Source organism: Zea mays, chromosome 1, assembly GCF_902167145.1.
Source record: "Zea mays cultivar B73 chromosome 1, Zm-B73-REFERENCE-NAM-5.0, whole genome shotgun sequence".
NCBI classification, from domain to species: Eukaryota; Viridiplantae; Streptophyta; class Magnoliopsida; order Poales; family Poaceae; genus Zea; species Zea mays.
The window spans coordinates 28,797,751-28,822,479 of NC_050096.1; the positions used below are offsets into that span (position 1 = coordinate 28,797,751).

Consider the following 24,729-nt stretch of genomic DNA (forward strand, 5'->3'; position numbering starts at 1 on the left):
GAGAGGGAAAGGGTTGAAAGAGACCCGGTCTTTGTGACCACCTCAACGGAGAGTATGTTTGCAAGAACCGAACCTCGGTAAAACAAATCCTCGTGTCTCGCTCTTTGTTTGCTCACAATTTGTTTTGCGCCGTCTCTCTCGGACTCGTTTATATTTCTAACGCTAACCCGGCTTGTAGTTGTGCTTAAGTTTATAAATTTCAGATTCGCCCTATTCACCCCCTCTAGGCGACTTTCACTCGCCCCCTCATCAGCGGGAGCCAGGACATGGGGGCAATGTCTACGACCCGGTTGAGGCGGGCCCACTCCCAGGCAAACCAAATCGGACCCGCCTGTCAGCGCCTTCTGTAGGGTACAAAATCTAGTGTAACTAAGGTAGAAGGTGTCTCGCCCTGTAATTACCCAGTTGTGCAACATATTTACGGAATGTAGCAGGTAACCAGGGGTACAAACGTACTTAGGCCACCAACTTCCTAGTCGCCCTATAAATACCCATGTCCTGTAGCTGAACGAGACACGTTTGACAAGACATTTGCGCTCCCAGTCATCCGTTTTATCGTGCCACGTATTTTCCACCTATCACTCTGCTCCCAAGTGCTTGGGCCCACTGTTCTTAGTCCCAACACCCACCTTGATATGCGAGCCCAAAAACTATAACGACTCCCCTCACTTGTTATTTCACCTCCTCGAGGAACCCACGGCTGGTGTCAGCGCAACAGATGGAGTGACCTTCGAGGACAATGAGCCAGTTCCTGAAATAGTTTCCATTAGCGTCATCGCGGCCGGATTGCCACTAGAACTTGAGAAGGATGATGACATCACGTACCGACAGCATGGTCAGGCTATTTGCTTAATGCACGCCAGTGTAGGCAAAGGCTTTAGTCGGAGCTCTACGACAATAATGACGACGAGCACAAGCAACATTTGCGAGAAGCCATGTTTTTTTTTCTTTGACTTCTAACAAGAAAACGACTTCATCTTTTGGAGGGCTTTCGATAAGAAGCTATTTTAACCGTTTGGTAGAGTTTCCCGATGACTCGATGAGTCGTAGCGGGAGCCACCTAAAAGCCATACTAAAGGGGCCATTGGAAGGAGTATTAGCTTGCGGATCAAACGTGAACTATGTTGACCCACTGCTTACTTACCTAACTCACCTGTCACCTCGTAATCTAAGCAGCCGCACTGACTTTTGAACCTGGGGCCTGCGCACACTACTAGTTTCCTCATTTTTCCCCCTCCAATAAAAGATTGTCCAATTGCTGCGGGTTTTTCTCGTCCATTTGGTCTGATCGTGGGCTGCGGATCAGGTCGGGCATCCTTCCGTGCGTTGGCGGGCGGAATGCCCCAAGTGGGGGAGGTGGGCAACGTATGGAGATGGTGGAAGGGAACTGGAACGGGCGGCGTCGAGGTCGCCGGTCCACGCAGGCGGGATGATGCGTCACACCCTAAGCCGTGACCGTGACGGGAGAGCAACGGGGCCGTGTGGGAACGGGCGCCCTCGGCACATCACGACAGTCCCCCGCATTCCTATGAAGTGACACGACACGAGCCCAGCAAGGCGACGCCATCGCTTGGCGGATGCCATTGTCGAGATGTAGGAAACTAGGAATGCAACAGATGTGTACAGTAGTACATCATGGGGCAAAGAGCAGTAGGACTCTTGCAGTAGGTTGGTCGTTGGTCCGAATGGCCCCGGCTTTAATCCCGAATTCTGCGCCATGGAACGCATGCAAACAAACAAAGACACCAGTCGCGGCGGCAAGCGCACTTGTCCAACCGCGCCTCGGCCAAAACCAAACCCATCGCCGACCGCCTTCTCCTCGCTACGCCGCGGCGGCGGCAGCCTGCCGGTCTTTGACTTAAGGAGAGATGAGGCGCGTCGCTCAGCGGCCAGCGAAGTGAGTTTCCCTTTCCTAGGGGAGAGAGAGAGAGAGATCGATGGTGCGGGGCTCGGCGGCGGCGGCGGCACTGCTGCTCCTGCCGTGGCTGCTGCATGCTGCAGCCGCGGGCAACGGGAGCTGCGCGCGGAGCTGCGGGGGCTTGACGGTGCAGTACCCGTTCGGCTTCTCCCCCGGCTGCGAGATACGGCTCGGGTGCGACCCGGCGGACGGCACCGCGTGGCTCGGGAAGACGCGCGAGCTGGGCCTGCTCGTGTCCAACGTCACGGCGCGCGCGCTCTTCCTCACCCTGCGCCCGAACTGCTCGCGCCGGCTCAACGCCTCCGTCGAGGCGCTCTTCACCAAGGCGTACGCGCCCGGCAGCCAGAACGGGCTCGTCGTGAGCTCGTGCAGCTCCGCCTCCCAGGCCGACCACATCCGTAACTGCAGCGTCCCCCCTAGCGCTTACCTCGACAACTCGTCCCAGTGCGGCCGCGCCGCTGCGGACTCCATCCGCTGCCCCGTGCTGACACGGCCGACCAGCGTCCCCGACCGTTTCCTCAACAGAACCAGGATGCAAGCGCTCGCCGCGGAATGCACCGGGCTGGTGTCGGCGGTGAGCTACTTGGACGCGCCGGCGCCGGCGCTGCTGCTAGCCACGATGGAGCTGGAGTGGTGGATGCTGGGGCCGTGCCGATGCTCGAGCCACGCTAACTGCACCCAGGTCACCACGCCGGTCGCAGGGCAGGAGGCGTTCCGGTGCGACTGCCCCAAGGGCTCGGAGGGCGACGGCTTCGCCGAGGGCGTCGGTTGCCGGGAAGGTCAGTGCCCCGAACGTCATTGGTTGAATTGGTCAGTCAAATTGTGCGAGCTACCGAATCTGTTAGAATGGTTGACTCTGCTCATGCATCCAGCTCGCGCTACCAGAATGGCTGGCTTGGACCATGGGCTCCGCTATCAACTGGCCGTCTGCGCAAACCACGTTCCAGTACATTCATAATGCATCAGCCTATTTAGATCACTTGGTTAACAAGTAGAAGTACCTAAAAAATAGTCCTAATAATCTATTCAAATATGTACACTAGTAGATGGATTAAACTTTAGTCCAGCGCCAAACTAACAACTAGTCTATCAGTTGGGCAAATCGACCTAATAGGGCTATTAAATTTTTTTGAACTAACACTAGTCCTATGCAGTCTAAAGTTCCAAACAGACCCATAATATCCAACCCCTAACCACAAACACGATTACTAAAACCACGAAAGGCTCTGCCTACCAACTTCTCTATGAAAATCTGCTGATAAATGTATCTGCCTCCATTATTGGTACATACTTGTGGTTTGTGAAAGGGCCTACGGACACTTGTGCTGTAAACAAACTAGTGTTCAGTAATGTACTTAAAAAACTGGGTGCTAGGAACGATTCTTGTCGGTGATCGGGTAATCTTTTAGAGAAGAAACAAATAGGCGTGTAAAATGTGCACGCCTAATAAAAATTATATGGAGTCCAAGAATCATAAACGTATTTTGACCAGAGAAAAGCTATACCAAGTAAATAATGACCCTTAATTTCTCTTATAATATACTGTGAATTGTATAAACAATCAATATGACCTTACGGGCACTTTCAATTAAAAATGTATAAATACAAGTTTTGTGCCATATTTTTTTAAATCTGTAGAAGCACTGCATATTATTTAGGCCTTATTCGCCAAAATCCCCTACCTATGGGATTGGAGGGGATAGAACGAGATTAAGGAAGATTTTGATTTGTAAGCAATTTAGTCCCTTTCAACCCCTTTGTCCTATGGCAGATAATATAAGTTGCTCATATTATCAAACTGAATAAACCTTCAGAAGAAAATGCGAGTTCAAAACGTGGTTTTATCTAATGCCAGGGATGCAAGGCTTCCCACAAGAAACTCTCATGAGAGATTATTTCGCCAGTTTTTCACTGGCGAGTTCAGTTCCCACCAAATTTCCTTTGTTTCTATCTTCCTGAATGTTAGTACTCCTTATGTTTCAATTTATAATTTGTTTGACTTTTTTACCTTAAGTTTAACCGGCTCGTCTTAGTTAAAAAAATCATAAATATTATTAAATTTTAGTGTGATACCGTTTAGCATATAATACAAATTAAGTATGACTTTGATTTTTTTTTTTCATTTTTTCTATAAAAATTTGAATAAGATGAGTCGGTTAAACTTGGTATAAAAAGTTAAATAAATTATAAATTGGAATGGACAGAGTATGTCGTATGCATCAGTAGGGCCACAATCGTTCTCCTTTGTTTTGTGTAGCCAGGTACCAGTCCTCTAATATTGCATCCTTGGGCGCAGGCATCAAACAATGCCATAAACTTGCATACGACTTATAATTTTAGTAAAAATTGTGAAATTTGAGTTTTCTTTGTTTAAATAATAAATATGCTTACCATTCCTGGACACAGGGAGTAATCCAATGCTACTGGTGTTTGTGCACCGACATGTGAACCTTTTTGTGTCTAACTGATGCTGCCCAGAATTGGGCATGATAGTCTGCTTTTGAAACACAAGAATCCTTCAGAGTTCAGACTGCATATTAATGTGTTGCTTTGGTAATTTGACGTCCACACTTCTCTGATCTGTATTTACTTCGATCTTACACTTTGATTCCATGGTTTCAGGTCCAAAATGCAATCCTTCAAAATACCTACAAGGAGATTGTGGCAAGACGATCCAAATCGTCCTTCTCGTGGCAGGTAATATAAGTTGCTCATAATACCTACTACCTGATAATGTTCAGAATAATGTCTCTCATATACCTAATCTTGTCTACAAAGTGGTCGAACTGATTTTTAGCATTGAATTGAAAGTTGCACAAACATTAAGGACATATCAACATATCATTGCTTCTTCTTCTTTTTGGACTTAGCGAACATGTCTTTCCTCCAGCTTAAGTCCCACAGAAGAGGTCCTGTAGTGACTGCATATACATTTTTGGATGTGCCCTGAGCGCCTGGCCAAATACACTGGTGACCATTCCTGAGCTGAAGTCAACTTATAACAGTAATGGTAGCAAATTGTCTGAAAAGAATCTAGACTGAAAGCTCGTAGTATGAAGGTGGGGGGAATCCATCCATAAAGCACATCCAACATTGAGAAATTGGGCCCTTTCTTTCAGATACATTGAAATTCTTTTGAAATACACGAGATATTTGGCATGAGATATATAGACAAAACAAAACACTGTAAGGTTCGTGATACATTCATTTGGATGTCTTAATGAGTATTCCAATTATGCCATGGGCCCCAGATTCATAGTAATTCATTTTATGATGCCTTCTCTGCTGAAGGAGGGAGTTCTCCCAGGAAAGTAAGGTCAAACCAGGCCTATTGTATTGTCCTTCCGCAGAAGGCCAAATAATTTCGCCTACATGATCCACGTTTGCATATTGGTTTAGATTGTCGGGGCAGTCATGGTGACCAGCGGCGGATCCAGGATTGGATCAAAGGAGGTGCTATAAGTTAAAGCATGTTTGGCGGAGCCACCAGTGGCTATTTTGGGGTGAGTGCCACGACTACGTTCTCGCATGCCTGATATACTAGCGTGCTGCAGCAGGCCTGCCATGGTGCTGCTTGCAGCAGGGGCGAAGCCAGGATCCAAAATTAGAGGGACCAAATTAGATTAAGGAGGCTGTTAGAAGCATTTTTTGCAATATTTACATGAGAATTAGCTAAAAAACTAACATGTCCTATAGAATTAGGGAAGCATTAGACATGACATTGCTCCCCTATCCCCCTGGCTTGCAGCATGCCTCTTGCGTTGGGCACATGCGCGCTGCTAACTGTTAGATGTGCATTGGCCGTGCGCGCTAGCTCATGACTGTGTCATGTGTGGTGGCGTGGATTTGCACTGCTGAAGCATGGATGGGTCCAGCGTGGATGCGCGCGCTACCACCTAGCGTACTGGTGGCACGGATGGAGGCCAAATACATGTGCTGAATGACATGATCAGAAAGAAGGTTGTGGCCTATCTTAGTTAACCTTTATAGTCTGCATTTATGTTATAATATACTCTTACGTTCCAAAATAGTTGTTCTTTTAATTCTTGGTTTTTATGTCTATATTTAAATAGATGATGATAAATCTAGGCACATATATAAAACACATGCATCAATCAAAAATTATATAAATCTACTAATTCCCTAAAACGATGATTACTATTTTAAAATAGATGAAGTATGTATTAATAGGTATTATGTGGGGCGACCGGGGCTACAGCCCCGGCAGCCCCCCTCCTAGATCCACCCCTGATGGTGACGTTCACACGGTTGATCGGCATGAACATGAATTTGTATGTGCGCAGGGATCATGTTTGGCGCCATGGTGACGGGCGTGACCTGCCTGGCGTACCAACTGCTGAAGCGCCGGTCCGCGTCCATCCGTATGAAGCGCAGCACGAAGCAGTTCCTATCCGAGGCCTCCTGCACGGTGCCCCTGTACTCGTACCGCGAGATCGAACGCGCCACCGGCGGTTTCTCCGAGGAAAAGCGGCTGGGCACGGGCGCCTACGGCACCGTGTACGAGGGGCGGCTGAGCGACGACCGTCTCGTGGCCGTGAAGCGGATCAGACCGAGCGACAATGGCGGCGGGGTGGACAGCGTCGTGAACGAGGTGAAGCTCTTGTCGTGCGTGTGCCACCGCAACCTGGTCCGCCTCCTCGGCTGCTGCATCGAGCAGGGGCAGCAGATCCTGGTGTACGAGTTCATGCCCAACGGCACGCTGGCGCAGCACCTGCAGCGGGAGCGGGGCCCCGCCGCGATGCCGTGGACGGTCCGCCTCCGCATCGCCGCCGAGACGGCCAAGGCCGTCGCGTACCTGCACTCGGAGGTGCACCCGCCCATCTACCACCGCGACATCAAGTCCAGCAACATCCTGCTCGACTTCGAGTACAACTCCAAGGTCGCCGACTTCGGGCTGTCGCGGATGGGCAAGGCGTCGTCGCCATCGTCTGTGGGCGACCCCTCGCACATCTCGACGGCGCCGCAGGGCACGCCGGGCTACGTCGACCCGCAGTACCACCAGAACTTCCACCTATCCGACAGGAGCGACGTCTACAGCTTCGGCGTCGTGCTCGTGGAGATCATCACCGCCATGAAGGCCGTCGACTTCACCAGGGTGCCCAGCGAGGTCAACCTGGCGCAGCTCGCCGTGGACAGGATCGGCAGGGGCCGCGTCGACGACATCGTCGATCCCTACCTGGATCCTCACAGGGACGCCTGGACGCTCTCGTCCATCCATAAGGTGGCCGAGCTGGCGTTCCGGTGCCTGGCGTTCCACAGCGAGATGAGGCCGTCCATGACCGAGGTCGCCGACGAGCTGGAGCAGATACAGCGCAGCGGGTGGGCGCCATCGGCTGACGACGCCGCGTTCTTGTCGACGTCATCGTCGATCTCCTCGTCCGTAGCGTCGACGCGCGTCACCGACAGGTCGTGGGGTGCCGACAGAAGCCGGACGGAGAGGGGCAGGGTGAATGCATTGGTCGTGCAAGAGACGGCGGCGAAGAGTGCAGTGGAGTCTCCTGTGTCCGTGCAGGAGAGGTGGTTCAGCGATGGGAGCTCCCCTTCCTCCAACAGCTTGCTGGGCAGTCGCTCCCTGCATTGAACTGAAACATACAAATTGCTCGTCCATGTATCAGCTGGTCAGATTAGAGCCCTTAGATATATATGCATTTAGAACGATGCATTTGTTGATCTGTTCTTGCGCGTCGTTCGTTCCCTCTTCCCTCCCATTAGTCTGGAACTATGTGTACATCATGTACAGTATATGTAATTTAGCCTTGGCTAAGAGCAACTTCAATAGAAGCCCTAAGTACAGAAACAAATTAAAATATATGGCCCCAATAAGAAAGGACAGCTCTAAGAGAAGCCTCATTTTAGTAAAATTTATCTAAAGTTTTTTAGGCCCAACTTGAAAGGTTCCATATTTGCGACTCAGAGAGCAAATGATCTATATGGTTCGCACTCGTTCCAACCTCCACGGATATACATGCAAGCCACCTAAGTTTGAAGTGTACATCAAATCTAATGTTATGTCTTTTTAGGCCGGTCTAAATGAGAAGGTCTTTAATATTGTTTTCAAGACTGACATGTTAGATAGAATAAAATAAAATATGGATGAAAATTCTACTTTTGATAATAGAAAATTTTACTCTATAATTTTGTATATTTATTTCATGTTTCTAGAGTTAGTAATCATGCCAAGAAAGTATAGTCCTCACAAAACTCACGTTTCTCTCTCTTTTTAAAAATATTACCACCTAAAATTCCACTTATATGTCAATATATTAAATACAGGTAATCTTTTTTGAAATTGATCTTAATATAAAAATCAAAGGTTATCTTAGGTTGGTTGAGTTTTAAAATATAGTCTTCTCTCGGTACTCGAGTAAATCAAATGGTTGACCGGATTTGGCCGGCGAGACAACGAAGCAACTTTATGCCACCTTTGTGTGAGCTTGGTTCTACCATTATGCATGTGCTGGCTCCATTGGCATGTGGGTGAGGAAACAACCAAGAATTTTATATCTTTTTTTACATGCTACTAAGTGAGAAGTAAACTATATTAAGACATACACTTTTGTATATCATTTTTATCTCATCTCTAGTTCCTATAATTAATTTTTAAATTTAATTCCTATGTCTATTCACCTCTCCCTATAGCCATCTAGACCCTATCAATAGTGAGCAAAACAAAGCGAAGGCAACACTTGAACACTTGTGGCACTATCCATGTCATGATTAACATTTGTTACTCTTAGGGTTTTGCTCCTTGATGGCTAGGAGTTGCTAGAGAGCAACCAAGTCATGGTGGGATCAATTGAAGTATGTGGTTGATGCAACCGAGCCATTATTTGGTTTTCTTCGCTTCACTGGTGAGGACAGGAAGGGAACACTTAGTGAGGTGCTTCTACAATATATCTTAGTGAAATCTCAGTATTGAGAGCACCTAAAGGGGGTGAATAGGAATTCCTGTAAAAATCAAATACTTGTAGCCACGAAACTTGGTTAAGTGTTAGCTCAATAGAATCAAGTGGCTAAAGACAAAGCTCTTGTGAAACACAATGGTCACGAAGAAAACAAGCACAAGAGACACGGTGATTTATCCCGTGGTTCGGCCAAGTATAACACTTGCCTACTCCACGTTGTGGCGTCCCACTGGACGAGGGTCGCACTCAACCCCTTTTAAGTGATCCAATGATCAACTTGAATACCATGGTGTTTTCCTTTCTTTTACTATCTCCCGTTCGCGAGGAATCTCCACAACTTGGAGCCTCTCGCCCTTACAATTGATGATCACAAGGAAGCACGAAAGTAAGGGAGGGGAGAGCAACACACAAGACTCAAAGCACGAGCACAATCACGCACACAAGCCACAACTTGAGCTCATAACACAATGCGTGGAGTTCTCTACTCAAATAGAGCTCAAGTCACTATCACAAAGAATCGAATACGCGAGAATGGAGTCTTGGTGCTTAGAGATGATCAAAGAATGATTGGTGTACTCCTCCATGCGCCTAGGGGTCTCTTTTATAGCCCCAAGGTAGCTAGAAGCCGTTGGAGGCAATCTGGGAAGGCAATTCTTGCCTTCTGTCAGGTGGCGCACCGGACAGTCCGGTGCACCACCGGACAGGCACTTTCAGTGTCTGGTGCAGATCGCCTTCCTAAAATGGCACAGCCAACCGTTGCAGAGTTGTAGCCGTTGGCGCACCGGACACTGTCCGATGCACACTGGACAGTCCGGTGCCTCCTACCGACCGTTGGAGCGAGCCACGCGTCGCCCGCGGATTTGGTGGCCGACCATTGCGCTGGCGGCCGTTGGCTCACCGGACAGTCCGGTGCATTATAGCCGTACACCGCCGACGAATTCCCGAGAGTGGCCAGTTCGCCAAAAGCCAGCCTGGCGCATCGGACACTGTCCGGTGCACCACCGGACAGTCCGGTGTGCTCGACTGCGCTGAGTCTTGGCTGCTCAGCCAAGTCCTTTCCTTTTTCTCTTTTCTCTGATTCTAGCACTTAGACAAATATATTAGTACACAAAAACCAATGTACTAAGTCCATAATCATACCTTCTTGTTGATTTACACTTCATTCATCATTTGGCACATAATTACTCACTCAATATGTGTTGGGCACTTAATCACCAAAATATACTAGAAATGGCCCAAGGGCACATTTCCCTTTCAATCTCCCCATTTTTGGTGATTTATGCCAACACATCAAAAAGCAACCAATAGAAGTGCAACATCAATACACTTGAGAACAAAAATTGTTTTTGATTCAAATTTGGCATATTTGGATCATTCTTTGTCACCGCTTGGTTTGTTTTTGAAATCAAACTCATTTTCCTATCTCTAAGTTAAACACACTTGCTTAGGCATAAAGAGAGGTATTCCAAGAGAAAAATTGACCAAGAGCCAAAAACTCCCCCTTTTCCCAGAATCAAATATTCTCCCCACAAGAGACCAAATTTTGCACATACAAGTATTTTGACAAATCAAAAGTGCTAACTCTATTATTTTCAAATTTCTAAGTGGTAGCTAATCCATTTACTTTGGCCTTAATTTCTCCCCCTTTGACATTAAGCACCAAAACGGGATCATTATTGGCCCTTAAACCCCATTGCCTCACCAAGTTGTCAATTAAGAGCAAAAAGGCAATAAGAGCATAGAGATGAACTTGGAGTTAGTTACCCTCACATCGGAGTGTAGTGGAAGTCTTTCATGGTCCAAGTCCACCTTTCCCTTTCAGTCCATTCTTGAGACTAAATCAAGTAAACTCAAACACATGGTTAGTCTCAAGGGGTCAAGTTGTAGCATTGCTCCCCCTAAATATGTGCATCATTCACACATGGACTTGTGAGGTCCGGGGATCTCTTGCACAATTTGATCACCATAAGTAAGCAATAATATGCATAAAGGAACATGATCAAAGACATAAAACACATGTATGCTATAGATCAATCCAAGTTATGCGAATCTAAGACATTTAGCTCACTACGCAGCCTGCAAAAGGTCTTCTCATCTAAAGGCTTGGTAAAGATATCGGCTAGCTGGTTCTCGTTGCTAACATAAAACACTTTGATATCTCCCTTTTGCTGGTGGTCTCTCAAAAAGTGATGCCGAATGTCTATGTGCTTAGTGCGGCTATGTTCAACAGGATTATCCGCCATGCGGGTTGCACTCTCATTGTCACATAGGAGTGGGACTTTGCTCAGATTGTAGCCAAAGTCCTGGAGGGTTTGCCTCATCCAAAGTAGTTGCGCGCAACACTGTCCTGCGGCAACATACTCGGCCTCAACAATGGATAGGGCAACGGAAGTTTGTTTCTTAGAACTCCAAGACACCAGGGACCTTCCTAGGAATTGGCACGTCCTAGATGTACTCTTCCTATCAACCTTGCACCCGGCATAATCAGAGTCTGAATATCCAATTAAGTCAAAGGTAGACCCCTTTGGATACCAGATCCCGAAGCAAGGCGTAGCAACTAAATATCTAAGTGTCGGCGTTTCGAGACAGGGGGGTCCCTAAGCCGACGAGTGAGTGTGCTGCGTGCCCCAGCCCAGATGGGTCGAGCGCGTGGGCGAGCACGGAGGGGGGAGAGGCGAGGCGGCCGGAGCCGAGCGTGAGAGAGGTGGAAGTCCCGCGGCCTTCGTGTTCGTCCCGCGCCCAGGTCAGGTGCGCTTGCAGTAGGGGGGTTACAAGCGTCCACGCGGGTGAGGGAAGCGAGCGGCCCCAAGAGAGCGCCTGTCCCGTCCTCGGTCCCGCGCGGCCAACCTTCTCTGAGAAGGCCCTGGTCCTTCCTTTTATAGTTGTAAGGAGAGGATCCAGGTGTACAATGGGGATGTAGCAGAGTGCTACGTGTCTAGCGGAGGGAGAGCTAGTGCCCTAGGTACATGCCGATGTGGCAGCCGGAGAGATCTGGGCATCCTGCTGGCGTGATGTCGTGGCTATCGGAGGTGCGACGGAGCCTGATGGAGGGACAGCTGTTGGAGCGGTCGAGTCCCTGCTGACGTTGTCCTGCTGCCGTAAGAGAGCTGGGGGCCGCCGTCGTCATAGAGCTCGTGGAGCGCCATCATTGCCCCTCTAGCGGAGCTGGCCGGACGAGACGCCGGTCTTGTTCTCCGTGACCCGAGTCGATTCGGGGTAGGATGATGATGACGTTTCCTGTTGACGTGGCGGTCTGTGCTCTAGGCAGGGCGACGTGGGGTTCCCTCCGAAGCCGAGGTTGAGTCTTGCCTTCAGTTGCCGTGGCCGAGCCCGAGCCAGGGGGTCGGGCGAGGCGGAAGTCGTCCGGCCGAGGCCAGGGCGGAGTCCGAGCCCTGGGGTCGGGCGAGGCGGAGTTTCGTCATCTTCCGGGTCTTAGCCCGAGTCCGAGCCCTGGGGTCGGGCGGAGCGGAGTTTCGTCGTCTTCCGGGTCTTAGCCCGAGTCCGAGCCCTGGGGTCGGGCGGAGCGGAGTTCGCCGTCTTCCGGGTCTTAGCCCGAGTCCGAGCCCTGGGGTCGGGCGGAGCGGAGTTCGCCGTCTTCCGGGTCTTAGCCCGAGTCCGAGCCCTGGGGTCGGGGGAGCGGAGTTCGCCGTCTTCCGGGTCTTAGCCCGAGTCCGAGCCCTGGGGTCGGGCGGAGCGGAGTTCGCCGTCTTCCGGGTCTTAGCCCGAGTCCGAGCCCTGGGGTCGGGCGGAGCGGAGTTCGCCGTCTTCCGGGTCTTAGCCCGAGTCCGAGCCCTGGGGTCGGGCGGAGCGGAGTTCGCCGTGGCGCCTTTGGCAAGGCCTAATTGCCTGTCAGACTCACTCTGTCGAGTGGCACTGCAGTCGGAGTGGCGCAGGCGGCGCTGTCCTTCTGTCAGACTGGCCAGTGGAGCGGTGGAGTGACGGCGGTCACCTCGGCTCTGCCGGGGGCGCGTGTCAGGATAGAGGTGTCAGGCCACCTTTGCGTTAAATGCCCCTGCAATTTGGTCAGTCGGTGTGGTGATTTAGTCAAGGTTGCTTCTGAGCGAAGCCAAGGCCTTGGGCGAGCCGGTGATGTGTCCGCCATAAAAAGGGGGCCTCGGGCGAGACGGAAGTCTCTCGAGGTCGGCTGCCTTCGGCCGAGGCTAGGCTCGGGTGAAGCGCGATCGAGTCACTCGTGTGGACTGATCCCTGACTTAATCGTGCCCATCAGGCCTTTGCAGCTTTATGCTGATGGGGGTTACCAGTTGAGAATTAGGCGTCTTGAGGGTACCCCTAATTATGGTCCCCGACAGTAGCCCCCGAGCCTCGAAGGGAGTGTTAGCACTCGCTTGGAGGCTTTTGTCGCACTTTTTTGCAAGGGGACCAGCCTTTCTCGGTTGCATTTCGTTCCGGTGGGTGCGCGCGAGCGCACCCGCCGGGTGTAGCCCCCGAGGCCTCGGAGGAGTGGTTACACTCCTTCGAGGTCTTAATACTTCGCTTAACGCTTCGGCTGGTCTGGTCGTTCCCTCATGCGAACTGGCCGTAGCCCGGGTGCACGGTCGGGGCCCAAGCTCTCGGGCTGGTAGGTTGACGCTGTCAACGATTTGGCCGGAGCCGGTTTTTGCGAGAGCAGCCCCCGAGCCTCTGCACAGGGCGAGAGGACGATCAGGGACAGACTCGGCTTTTTACATACGCCCCTACGTCGCCTTTCCGCAAGGAGGAGGGGGGGAGTGCGCCATGTTACCCTCGATGGGCACCGAACATGGTGTCTCCGGTGAGCTGCAAGCGGGTAATCCGAGTGGACGTCCGTGCCCCGTTCGTTGGGGGTCGGCTAGGGGCCCAGAGGCACGCCCAAAAGTACCTGCGGGTGACTTGCCGGACCCGGTCCCCTGGCGACGGGGTCCGAGGGCTCGATGCCTCCCTCCGATGGGATTCCGTTACAAGATCGTTCCCGCTGGTCTCGGATATGTCCTAGGGTACCTCGGGAGCGCAGCCCGAGCCTCGGTTATGTATCGAACATACCCCTGGTCATCCCTCGCTCGGTGTCTGAGGCGACTGTGAACCCTTCGGGGGCCAGCCTTCGAACCCCTGATCAGTAATGGGCGCGGAGCCCGAGTAGCCTGAGGCGGCCATGGAGCCCTTCGGGGGGCTGGCCTTCGAACCCCTGACCAGTAGTGGGTGTCGGGCCCACGCGATCTGAGGCGGCTGTTGAACCCTCGGGGGGCCAGCCTTCGAACCCCTGATCAGTAACGAGGGGCGCGGAGCCCGGTTCCTTCGCGGAGAAGGATCCCTCTCGGGGTATCCCCCTTCCCCGGTCCCTGTTGCAAGAGATAGAGAAAGAGGAAAACGGAAAAGGATACGAAATCAGACGATGTGGCGTACCTTTTCTGACGCGGTTATTAAGGCGAAGGTGAAGCGTCGCGCGCTCCTCCTGCCAGAAGCGCCGCGTGTCCCGCCGCGGAGTTAATGCGACAGGGCGAGTGGTTGGCGGGGCGGCCGTTGCGCGCGGGTGATGCGTTCGAGGAACGGGTCACGGGTGCACCGTCTTCACGCCGTGAGAGGAGGCTCTCTTGCTGTCTCAGGATGGGACGTGAGCCTGGCTGACGACGTGACCGCTGCGCCCGCCCGCCTGCCACCGCTATTACTGCCGGCCCACTTTCGGTCGCTTTGACCGACGCGCCAGTCTGGCGCTGTTGGGTCGCCTCGAGTCGTGGCATAGGCTTCGCAACCGAAGAGGCGCGATGGTGGCACAAGTGGCGGTGCGGTTGCTTGCATGCAGCAACTGGCGTGCCATTTGCTCGACGCGTGGGCCTGGGCCCCAGGCTGGCGTGTCAGAAGTTGGAGAAGCGCGTCCATCTGGCGCGGTTGCATGCCGCCTGCATGGCTGCTCGCCCCTTCTGCCCGTTGGTCTGGGCGAAAATGGGGGGTCGCCTGTAACCGCTGGACGGTCGTGCGCACCATGCGCGGCGGTTTGGCTTCTTCTGCCCTGAGCCGGCTTGTATGACATGCGGGACCCAGCCCCCGAGTCGCAGGGGAGGGCCTTGGAGCGTGTTGGAGAAGACTCGGCCCGCGGCGCTTGGGGGCGCACGTAGGGGGAGTTGCCTTTAAAAGGAGGGAGGCTCCTTTCGTAAGGCGACCATGTCTTCTTCCTACCTTAAGCGCCGGGTCTTCCCGTCTTCCAAGCCCCCGGATGGGGGATATCCGCCGCCTTTCCGCCTCCTCGTTGGAGGAACGCAACTCCATGGGAGTTGGTACCTCTCAGCCATCGTTCGGCTTCAAGGATTTTCATCACGCAGCCCGGTCGCACCCCTTCACCGGCGGTCACCCGAGATGGCGACCTCCAGCTTGATGGTGGGGGAAAGCGAGCCGGGCTGCGGCCTCTGCCCCTTCCTCAGCCTCAAGGATTTTCATCACCCAGGCTGGGGAGGGGAGAGTGCCGAGTTGGGGTCGGCCCCTGTGTGGGCGGTGGCCCGCTCCTTCACTCAGTGATGGGGGGAGAAGCGGGCATTGCCCGTGGCGTCCGGCAGCTGCAGCGTGCCTGGTCTTCAGCCGCGAGTGGCTTCGGGGCCCCTTGCGGCGTCGGCGTCTGCCACGGCAGCCGGAAGAGGTTCTTCCGCCGGCGCGGCGGCCGGGACCGGCCACGGGCTGACCTCCAACTTCTACGTTCTTCTGCCCGTCCTTGCCTCACGAGTTTTGGCACGGGCGGGGGCCTCCTGACAGCGGCATCCACCCTGAGGTCAGCGTTGCCGCTGTTCGGCCCCCCGGAGCAGAAGTCGCCGTCGTCGCCACTGCTGGAGCAGGTGACGGCGCGCCGTTCGTTGGTCTTCCGTTGCTCCGCAGGCCTTCCCCCCCGGAGTGGGGTTGTTCGTACCTGCGGAGGGGGAACCGGAGTTCCGTTTGTAATGGCACTTCGAATGCCAGTGAGTTCGTTCATTGTGGCTGTCGAGGCCTGAACGTGTATGTAATTTCGGCACGGAGCCGTGTTTTTTCCCCATTTCCGAGCACTAAGTCTCGCCTGTTTTATTATCTGAACCGCTTTACCAAGCATGAGTTGCCCCGTGTCAAGGTGACTGGTGAGGTATCCGTATCCCGGAGGCGTAGGAATCCCTCGGCCCGTTCGGCCTTGTTGTCTGGGGCTCCTCTAGCTTAGTTGAAGGGACCCCTCGGCCGCCCTTTGGTGGATCGAGGCCGGGGGTAGCGATATCAGTATGAACAGAGGCGGAGTTGGCTCGAGAATGGGGAACCTGGTTGGCCGGAGCCTAGCCGTGTCGCCCGTCAGCGGTGCCGACGCCCAAGTCGGTCAGTCGAGGCCTCGGATCGGGCTAGCGCCCTTGGAAGCCGGTTGCCCGAGGCCCCAGGGGTAACCGGTTGAGCCGCCTGCTCGGGCCGGATTCCTGGAGGAGCCCCTGGACCTCGGCGCCGCCCGAGGCTGGGTCGGGCTTTGCTGTAGACGTCGTCGATGCCGAGGGTGCTACGGCTCCCTTCGGCGTGAAGACCCGAGCCTGCAGGATCAGATCATCTTGTAGCGTGCGCTTTCTGCGGCCGCCGAGGCCAGAAGAACACGCCCTCGCCGCGCTTGCGAAGCTGTGTCCTTTTTTCCTCCTGTTTCGAGCATCTGGACTCTGTCGATAATAGGGATGTTTGTGTGAGCGAGAGTTGCTTTTCGCGGAAGGGACGAGTGAGGTATCCGTATCCCAGAGGCGTGGGAATCCCTCGGCTCGGTCGGCCTTGCCGCTTACGCGTACTTTCACCCGTCCATGAGGCCCTGTCCCCGATTTAGTCGAGAAAGCTTGAAGGACTGCTTCGGCAGGAGAGCTTCCGAACGTGATGACTCGTTCGGTCCACGGAGTCGCTTTATCCGAGCGCAAGTTACTTATCGCAGAAGGGGACGAGTGAGGTATCCGTATCCCGGAGGCGTAGGAGTCCCTCGGCTCGGTCAGCCTTGGCTGCTTACGTGTACCTCGTCGTTTCCAGGATCCGCTTTCCAAAGTAGTCCAGAAGCACGGAAGAAATCCTGCTAAAAAGAGGTCCTTTTTCGAGGAAAAAATTCGACGCAGAGGGGGTCTCCCCCCTTTTAGCCCCCGAGGGAGGGTCGGGCCTTGCTGAGGCTAGGCCGACCCTTCCTTGACAACTAAACTTTGCGTAGGTGCGAGGCATATGAACAACTTGAAGACATCTTAAGGGTAGAAGCGACGTAGCTGTTTGATGTTCCAAGCGTTGCCGTAGATCTCGCCTTGATTGTTGGCCAGCTTGTATGTTCCGGGCTTCAGAACTTTGGCGATGACGAACGGCCCTTCCCAGGGGGGCATGAGCTTGTGCCTCCCTCGGGCGTCTTGTCGCAGCCGAAGCACCAGGTCGCCCACCTGGAGTTCTCGGGACCGGACCCCTCGGGCGTGGTAACGTCGCAGGGACTGTTGGTACCGCGCCGAGTGTAGTAAGGCCCTGTCCCGAGCTTCCTCCAACTGGTCCAGCGATTCCTCTCGGCTGGCTTGGTTGCTTTGCTCGGTGTAGGCCCTCGCCCTTGGGGAGCCGTATTCCAGGTCAGTGGGCAGGATAGCTTCAGCCCCATAGACCAGGAAAAACGGCGTGAAGCCCGTGGCACGACTCGGCGTCGTCCTTAGGCTCCAGACCACCGAGGGGAGTTCCTTCATCCATCGCCTGCCGAACTGGTTGAGGTCGTTGTAGATCCGAGGCTTGAGCCCTTGTAGAATCATGCCGTTGGCACGCTCTACTTGCCCATTCGACATGGGATGAGCCACGGCGGCCCAGTCCACCCGGATATGATGATCCTCGCAAAAATCCAAGAATTTTTTGCCGGTGAACTGGGTGCCGTTGTCGGTGATGATGGAGTTCGGGACCCCGAAGCGATGGATGATGTTGGTGAAGAATGCCACCGCCTGCTCGGACCTGATGCTGTTCAGAGGTCGGACCTCGATCCACTTGGAGAATTTGTCGATGGCGACCAGCAGGTGCGTGTAGCCCCCGGGCGCCTTTTGCAAGGGACCGACGAGGTCCAGACCCCATACAGCGAAGGGCCAGGTGATGGGTATTGTCTGCAGAGCCTGAGCGGGCAGGCATGTCCGCTTCGCATAGAATTGGCACCCTTCGCAGGCGCGGACAATTCTAGTGGCGTCAGCCACCGCCGTTGGCCAGTAGAAGCCTTGCCGGAAAGCATTTCCAACAAGGGCTCGGGGTGCTGCGTGGTGGCCGCAAGCCCCCGAGTGTACTTCTTGCAGCAGTTCCCGACCTTCGGCGATGGAGATGCATCGCTGGAGGATGCCCGAGGGGCTGCGATGGTAGAGCTCCTCTTCGTCGCCCAGCAAGACGAATGACTTGGCGCGTCGCGCTACCCGCCGAGCCTCGACTTGGTCGAGGGGTAGCTCTCCTCGACGGAGATATTGCAGGTACGGGGCCTGCCAATCCTGGTCTGGCGTGGCCCCGCTCTGCCCTTCCTCGACGTTCAATGCCCCGCCCTCGGGGGCCGAGAGTACCTTGGGCTGGGCCGAGGGTGCCTCGGGCTGAACCGAGGGTACCTCGGGCTGAGCCGAGGGTACCTCGGGCTGAGCCGAGGGTACCTCGGGCTGAGCCGAGGATACCTCGGGCTCGGGCGCGTCGTCGAGCTTGACGGAGGGTTGATGCAGATCCCGGGAGAAGACGTCCGGGGGGACTGTCGTTCGCCCCGAGGCTATCTTCGCCAGCTCGTCTGCGGTTTCGTTGTAGCGCCGAGCGATGTGGTTGAGCTCGAGCCCGAAGAACTTGTCTTCCAGGCGCCGAACCTCGTCGCAGTAGGCTTCCATCTTCGGGTCGCGGCAGTGGGAGTTCCTCATGACTTGGTCGATGACGAGCTGCGAATCACCGCGTGCGTCGAGGCGTCTGACCCCTAGCTCGATGGCGATCCGCAATCCGTTGACCAGAGCTTCGTACTCGGCCACATTGTTGGACGCCGGGAAGTGGAGGCGCAGCACGTAGCGCAAGTGCTTTCCGAGGGGCGAGATGAAGAGCAGGCCCGCACCGGCCCCCGTCTTCATCAGCGACCCGTCGAAAAACATGGTCCAGAGCTCCGGTTGGATCGGAGTCGTTGGTAGTTGGGTATCGACCCATTCAGCCACGAAATCCGCCAACACTTGGGACTTGATGGCCTTCCGAGGGGCGAACGAGATCGTTTCGCCCATGATCTCCACTGCCCACTTTGCGATCCTGCCCGAGGCCTCTCGGCACTGGATGATCTCCCCCAGGGGGAAGGATGACACCACAGTCACCGGATGGGACTCGAAGTAGTGTCGTAGCTTCCGCCTCGTCAGGACCACAGCATACAGCAGCTTTTGAACTTGTGGGTAGCGGATCTTAGTCTCGGACAGCACTTCGCTGATGAAGTAAACCGGCCTCTGAACGGGCAATGTATGCCCTTCCTCCTGCCTTTCGACCACAATCGCGGCGCTGACCACCCGAGTGGTCGCGGCGACGTAGACCAAGAGGGTTTCTCCGTCCGCCGGCGGCACCAAGACTGGCGCCTTTGTAAGGAGCGCCTTTAGGTTGCCGAGGGCTTCCTCGGCCTCAGGGGTCCAAACGAAACACTCGGCTTTCCTTAAAAGGCGGTACAGGGGCAGACCTCTTTCGCCGAGGCGTGAGATGAAGCGGCTCAGGGCCGCGAGGCATCCCATGACCCTCTGTACCCCTTTTAAGTCCTTGATGGGCCCCATGCTGGTGATGGCCGCGATCTTCTCCGGGTTGGCCTCGATGCCTCGCTCAGAGACGATGAACCCTAGGAGCATGCCTCGGGGCACCTCGAAGACACACTTCTCAGGATTAAGCTTGACTCCTTTCGCCTTGAGACACCGGAATGTCACTTCAAGGTCGGAGAGGAGGTCGGGAGCCTTCCGTGTCTTGACTACGATGTCATCGACGTAGGCCTCGACTGTGCGACCGATGTGTTCGCCGAACACATGGTTCATGCACCGCTGGTACGTCGCGCCTGCATTCCTCAGGCCGAACGGCATGGTGACGTAGCAGTACATGCCGAACGGCGTGATGAAAGAAGTCGCGAGCTGGTCGGACTCTTTCATCCGGATCTGGTGATACCCCGAGTAGGCATCGAGGAAGGTCAGGGTTTCGCACCCAGCAGTGGAATCCACGATTTGGTCGATGCGAGGCAGAGGGTAGGGAACCTTCGGACATGCTTTGTTGAGACCAGTGTAGTCTACACACATCCGCCATTTCCCCCCTTTCTTCCTCACAAGCACAGGGTTGGCAAGCCATTCGGGATGGAATACCTCTTTGATGAACCCTGCCGCCATTAGCTTGTGGATCTCTTCGCCAATCGCTCTGCGCTTCTCCTCGTCGAATCGGCGCAGAGGCTGTCTGACGGGTCGGGCTCCGGCCCGAATATCCAGCGAGTGCTCGGCGACATCCCTCGGTATGCCGGGCATGTCCGAGGGACTCCACGCAAAGACGTCGGCGTTTGCGCGGAGAAAGTCGACGAGCACTGCTTCCTATTTGGGGTCGAGCCCGGAACCGATCCGGATCTGCTTGGTGGTGTCGCCGCTGGGGTCGAGGGGGACGGCCTTGACCGTCTCCGCTGGCTCGAAGTTGCCGGCATGGCGCTTCTCGTCTGGGACCTCCTTGGAGAGGTTCTCCAGGTCGGCGATGAGGGCCTCGGACTCGGCGAGGGCCTCGGCGTACTCCACGCACTCCACGTCGCATTCGAACGCGTGTTTGTACGTGGGGCCGATGGTGATGACCCCGTTGGGGCCCGGCATCTTGAGCTTCAGGTAGGTGTAGTTGGGGACGACCATGAACTTCGTGTAGCATGGCCTCCCTAACACGGCGTGGTAGGTTCCTCGGAACCCGACCACTTCGAACGTCAGGGTCTCCCTTCGGAAGTTGGAGGGTGTCCCGAAGCAGACTGGGAGGTCGAGTCGCCCGAGGGGCTGGACGCGCTTCCCAGGGATGATCCCGTGGAAGGGCGCAGCGCCTGCTCGGACGGTGGACGGATCGACGCGCAGGAGCTTGAGGGTCTCGGCGTAGATGATGTTGAGGCAGCTGCCCCCGTCCATCAGGACCTTGGTGAGCCTGACATCGCCGACAACGGGGTCGACGACGAGCGGGTATTTCCCCAGGCTCGGCACATGGTCGGGGTGGTCGGCTCGGTCGAAAGTGATGGGCTTGTCGGACCAGTCTAGGTAGACTGGCGCCGCCACCTTCAACGAGCAGACCTCCCGGCGCTCTTGCTTGCGGTGCCGAGCCGAGGCATTCGCCGCATGCCCTCCGTAGATCATGAAGCAGTCGCGGACCTCGGGGAATCCTCCTGCTTGGTGATCTTCGTTCTTGTCATCGTCGCGGGCCCTGCCACCCTCGGTGGGTGGCCCGGCCCTGTGGAAATGACGCCGAAGCATAACACACTCCTCGAGGGTGTGCTTGACGGGCCCCTGATGGTAGGGGCACGGCTCCTTGAGCATCTTGTCGAAGAGGTTTGCACCTCCGGGGGGCTTCCGAGGGTTCTTATACTCGGCGGCGGCGACAAGGTCCGCGTCTGCGGCGTCGCGTTTCGATTGCGATTTCTTCTTGCCTTTCTTCTTGGCGCCGCGCGGAGCAGACGTCTCGGGAGCTTCTTCCGACGGGCGGCCCTGGGGCTGCTTGTCCTTTCGGAAGATAGCCTCGACCGCCTCCTGGCCGGAGGCGAACTTGGTGGCGATGTCCATCAGCTCGCTCGCCCTGGTGGGGGTTTTGCGACCCAGCTTGCTCACTAGGTCGCGGCAAGTGGTGCCGGCGAGGAACGCGCCGATGACATCCGAGTCGGTGATGTTGGGCAGCTCGGTGCGCTGCTTCGAGAATCGCCGGATGTAGTCCCGGAGCGACTCCCCCGGCTGTTGCCGGCAGCTTCGAAGGTCCCAGGAATTCCCGGGGCGCACGTATGTGCCCTGGAAATTGCCAGCGAAGGCTTGGACCAAGTCGTCCCAGTTGGAAATCTGCCCCGGAGGCAGGTGCTCCAACCAGGCACGAGCAGTGTCGGAGAGGAACAGGGGGAGGTTGCGGATGATGAGGTTGTCGTCGTCCGTTCCACCCAGTTGGCAGGCAAGGCGGTAGTCCGCGAGCCACAGCTCCGGTCTCGTTTCCCCCGAGTACTTTACGATAGTAGTCGGGGGTCGGAACCGGGTCGGGAATGGCGCCCGTCGGATGGCCCGACTGAAAGCCTGCGGACCGGGTGGTTCGGGCGAAGGACTCCGATCCTCCCCGCTGTCGTAACGTCCCCCACGCCTGGGGTGATAGCCTCGGCGCACCCTCTCGTCGAGGTGAGCCCGACGGTCGCGTCGATGGTGCTCGTTGCCGAGGTGGCCCGGGGCCGCAGGCGCGGTGTTGCGCGTGCGCCCGGTGTAGACCGAGGCTTCCCGCATGAATCGGGAAGTCGCGGCATGAGGTTCCGAGGGATATCCTTGCCTTCGGGATGCAGTGCTCTCGGTCCGCCGGGCCGCGGCGCCTTCCAGGAGATTCTTGAGTTCTCCCTGGATCCGTCGACCCTCGGTGGTTGATGGCTCCGGCATCGCGCGGATGAGCATTGCTGCGGTTGCCAGGTTCTGACCGACCCCGCTGGATGCGGGCGGCGGCCTGATCCTGACGTCGTTGGCGACGCGGTGCTGGAGACCTTGGGGCAGATGACGTATTTCTCCGGCCAGGGGTTGGCCCACCCATGCCTGTCCGACGTCCCGACGGATCGGCTCAAGCGCTCCCGTTCCCTCGTTGAGCCTGGCCTGCGCCTCGCAGACTTGCTCGAGTTGTGGGTCGTAACCCCCCGCCGGAGCGGGGACCACAGCTAGCTCCCGTGGGATGTCGGCGCGAGGCACCGGCCTAGGGAGATCACCATCCTCCGGCATGCCAAGATGGTTGCCTTCGGTGGGATTCCCTAGCTCGATGTGGAAACATTCGCGGCTTGAGCCGCAGCTCTCGTCGCCAAGGCTGCGGCTTCCATCGGAACAGTCGGACAGACAGTAATCACATGCGGCCATGAAGTCCCGCACGGCACTGGGGTTGCCAAGTCCGGAGAAATCCCAACCGATGCTGGGGTCGTCATCTTCCTCGGACCCAGAGGGCCCGTAGGTCGAGACGTCCGTCAGTCGGTCCCAAGGCGATCGCATACAGAACCTCAGTGGGGTTGCACTCGCCTCAATGAGAGCGCCCGCCAAATCGAGGTCGTTTGGCGGGTTGAGGCCGAGTCGAAATGACGCAAGATGGGAGTTAGTCGTTACCTTTTGGTCGACGAGGAGCGACGTAGTCACATCGGGGACTGGTTGCGCCGTCATCTCTGGTTCGAGGGCGACGTCCTGCAGGCTTTCCGCGAGCGCGCCGGCGTCGTCTTCTTGCTCGGGGTCGTCGTGCCGCGGGGGGACGGCGCTTGCCTCCGTCTTGAACGCGAGGTCGATGTCCGGCGTGCCTTCCGTCGGGGCGTCGGGGGCGTCGATTCGCTCGACGGCCGGCGAAGCGCGGCCTCCCGTCTGGCCTTGACGGCCCCGCCTCCTCCTCCGTTGGCGGGGGAGAGAACGGAGCGAGCCCGAATGTTGCTTTTCCACCACGCGGGGTAGACGTCGTCGATTCCGCCGCCGGCGGGCGGGTTGTCGGCCGCCATTGTCGTGGTCGCACGGCGGTGGAAGAAGTATCATGTCGTAGCTGCCGTCGAAGGACATGAACTCGAGAGCCCCGAAACGAAGCACCGTCCCGGGCCGGAGAGGTTGCTGGAGACTGCCCATCTGGAGCTTGACGGGGAGCTATTCGTCAGCACGCAGCAGGCCCCTACCTAGCGCGCCAACTGTCGGCGTTTCGAGACAGGGGGGTCCCTAAGCCGACGAGTGAGTGTGCTGCGTGCCCCAGCCCAGATGGGTCGAGCGCGTGGGCGAGCGCGGAGGGGGGAGAGGCGAGGCGGCCGGAGCCGAGCGTGAGAGAGGTGGAAGTCCCGCGGCCTTCGTGTTCGTCCCGCGCCCAGGTCAGGTGCGCTTGCAGTAGGGGGGTTACAAGCGTCCACGCGGGTGAGGGAAGCGAGCGGCCCCAAGAGAGCGCCTGTCCCGTCCTCGGTCCCGCGCGGCCAACCTTCTCTGAGAAGGCCCTGGTCCTTCCTTTTATAGTTGTAAGGAGAGGATCCAGGTGTACAATGGGGATGTAGCAGAGTGCTACGTGTCTAGCGGAGGGAGAGCTAGTGCCCTAGGTACATGCCGATGTGGCAGCCGGAGAGATCTGGGCATCCTGCTGGCGTGATGTCGTGGCTATCGGAGGTGCGACGGAGCCTGATGGAGGGACAGCTGTTGGAGCGGTCGAGTCCCTGGTGACGTTGTCCTGCTGCCGTAAGAGAGCTGGGGGCCGCCGTCGTCATAGAGCTCGTGGAGCGCCATCATTGCCCCTCTGGCGGAGCTGGCCGGACGAGACGCCGGTCTTGTTCTCCGTGACCCGAGTCGATTCGGGGTAGGATGATGATGACGTTTCCTGTTGACGTGGCGGTCTGTGCTCTAGGCAGGGCGACGTGGGGTTCCCTCCGAAGCCGAGGTTGAGTCTTGCCTTCAGTTGCCGTGGCCGAGCCCGAGCCAGGGGGTCGGGCGAGGCGGAAGTCGTCCGGCCGAGGCCAGGGCGGAGTCCGAGCCCTGGGGTCGGGCGAGGCGGAGTTTCGTCATCTTCCGGGTCTTAGCCCGAGTCCGAGCCCTGGGGTCGGGCGGAGCGGAGTTTCGTCGTCTTCCGGGTCTTAGCCCGAGTCCGAGCCCTGGGGTCGGGCGGAGCGGAGTTCGCCGTCTTCCGGGTCTTAGCCCGAGTCCGAGCCCTGGGGTCGGGCGGAGCGGAGTTCGCCGTCTTCCGGGTCTTAGCCCGAGTCCGAGCCCTGGGGTCGGGCGGAGCGGAGTTCGCCGTCTTCCGGGT

The 24,729-nt window shown here is 56.2% G+C and overlaps 1 protein-coding gene across 1 annotated transcript; it reads left to right on the forward strand.

The window, feature by feature from the left end:
• Positions 1-1,560: 1,560 nt before the first annotated feature.
• Positions 1,561-7,800, forward strand: LOC103633057 (wall-associated receptor kinase-like 14). The gene is made up of 3 exons (XM_008654743.4): positions 1,561-2,697; positions 4,541-4,615; positions 6,223-7,800. Exons 1-3 carry the CDS (start codon positions 1,938-1,940, stop codon positions 7,518-7,520), a joined length of 2,133 nt encoding a protein of 710 aa, XP_008652965.1. The 5' UTR covers positions 1,561-1,937; the 3' UTR covers positions 7,521-7,800.
• Positions 7,801-24,729: the final 16,929 nt, after the last annotated feature.

Excerpts from the sequence above, each read along its gene's own strand:
- LOC103633057 (XM_008654743.4), top strand. The coding sequence starts at position 1,938 with ATGGTGCGGGGCTCGGCGGCGGCGGCGGCACTGCTGCTCCTGCCGTGG. Across the intron at positions 2,698-4,540 it reads GGGCGTCGGTTGCCGGGAAG|GTCCAAAATGCAATCCTTCA; the intron begins GTCAGTGCCCCG and ends CCATGGTTTCAG. Across the intron at positions 4,616-6,222 it reads AATCGTCCTTCTCGTGGCAG|GGATCATGTTTGGCGCCATG; the intron begins GTAATATAAGTT and ends GTATGTGCGCAG.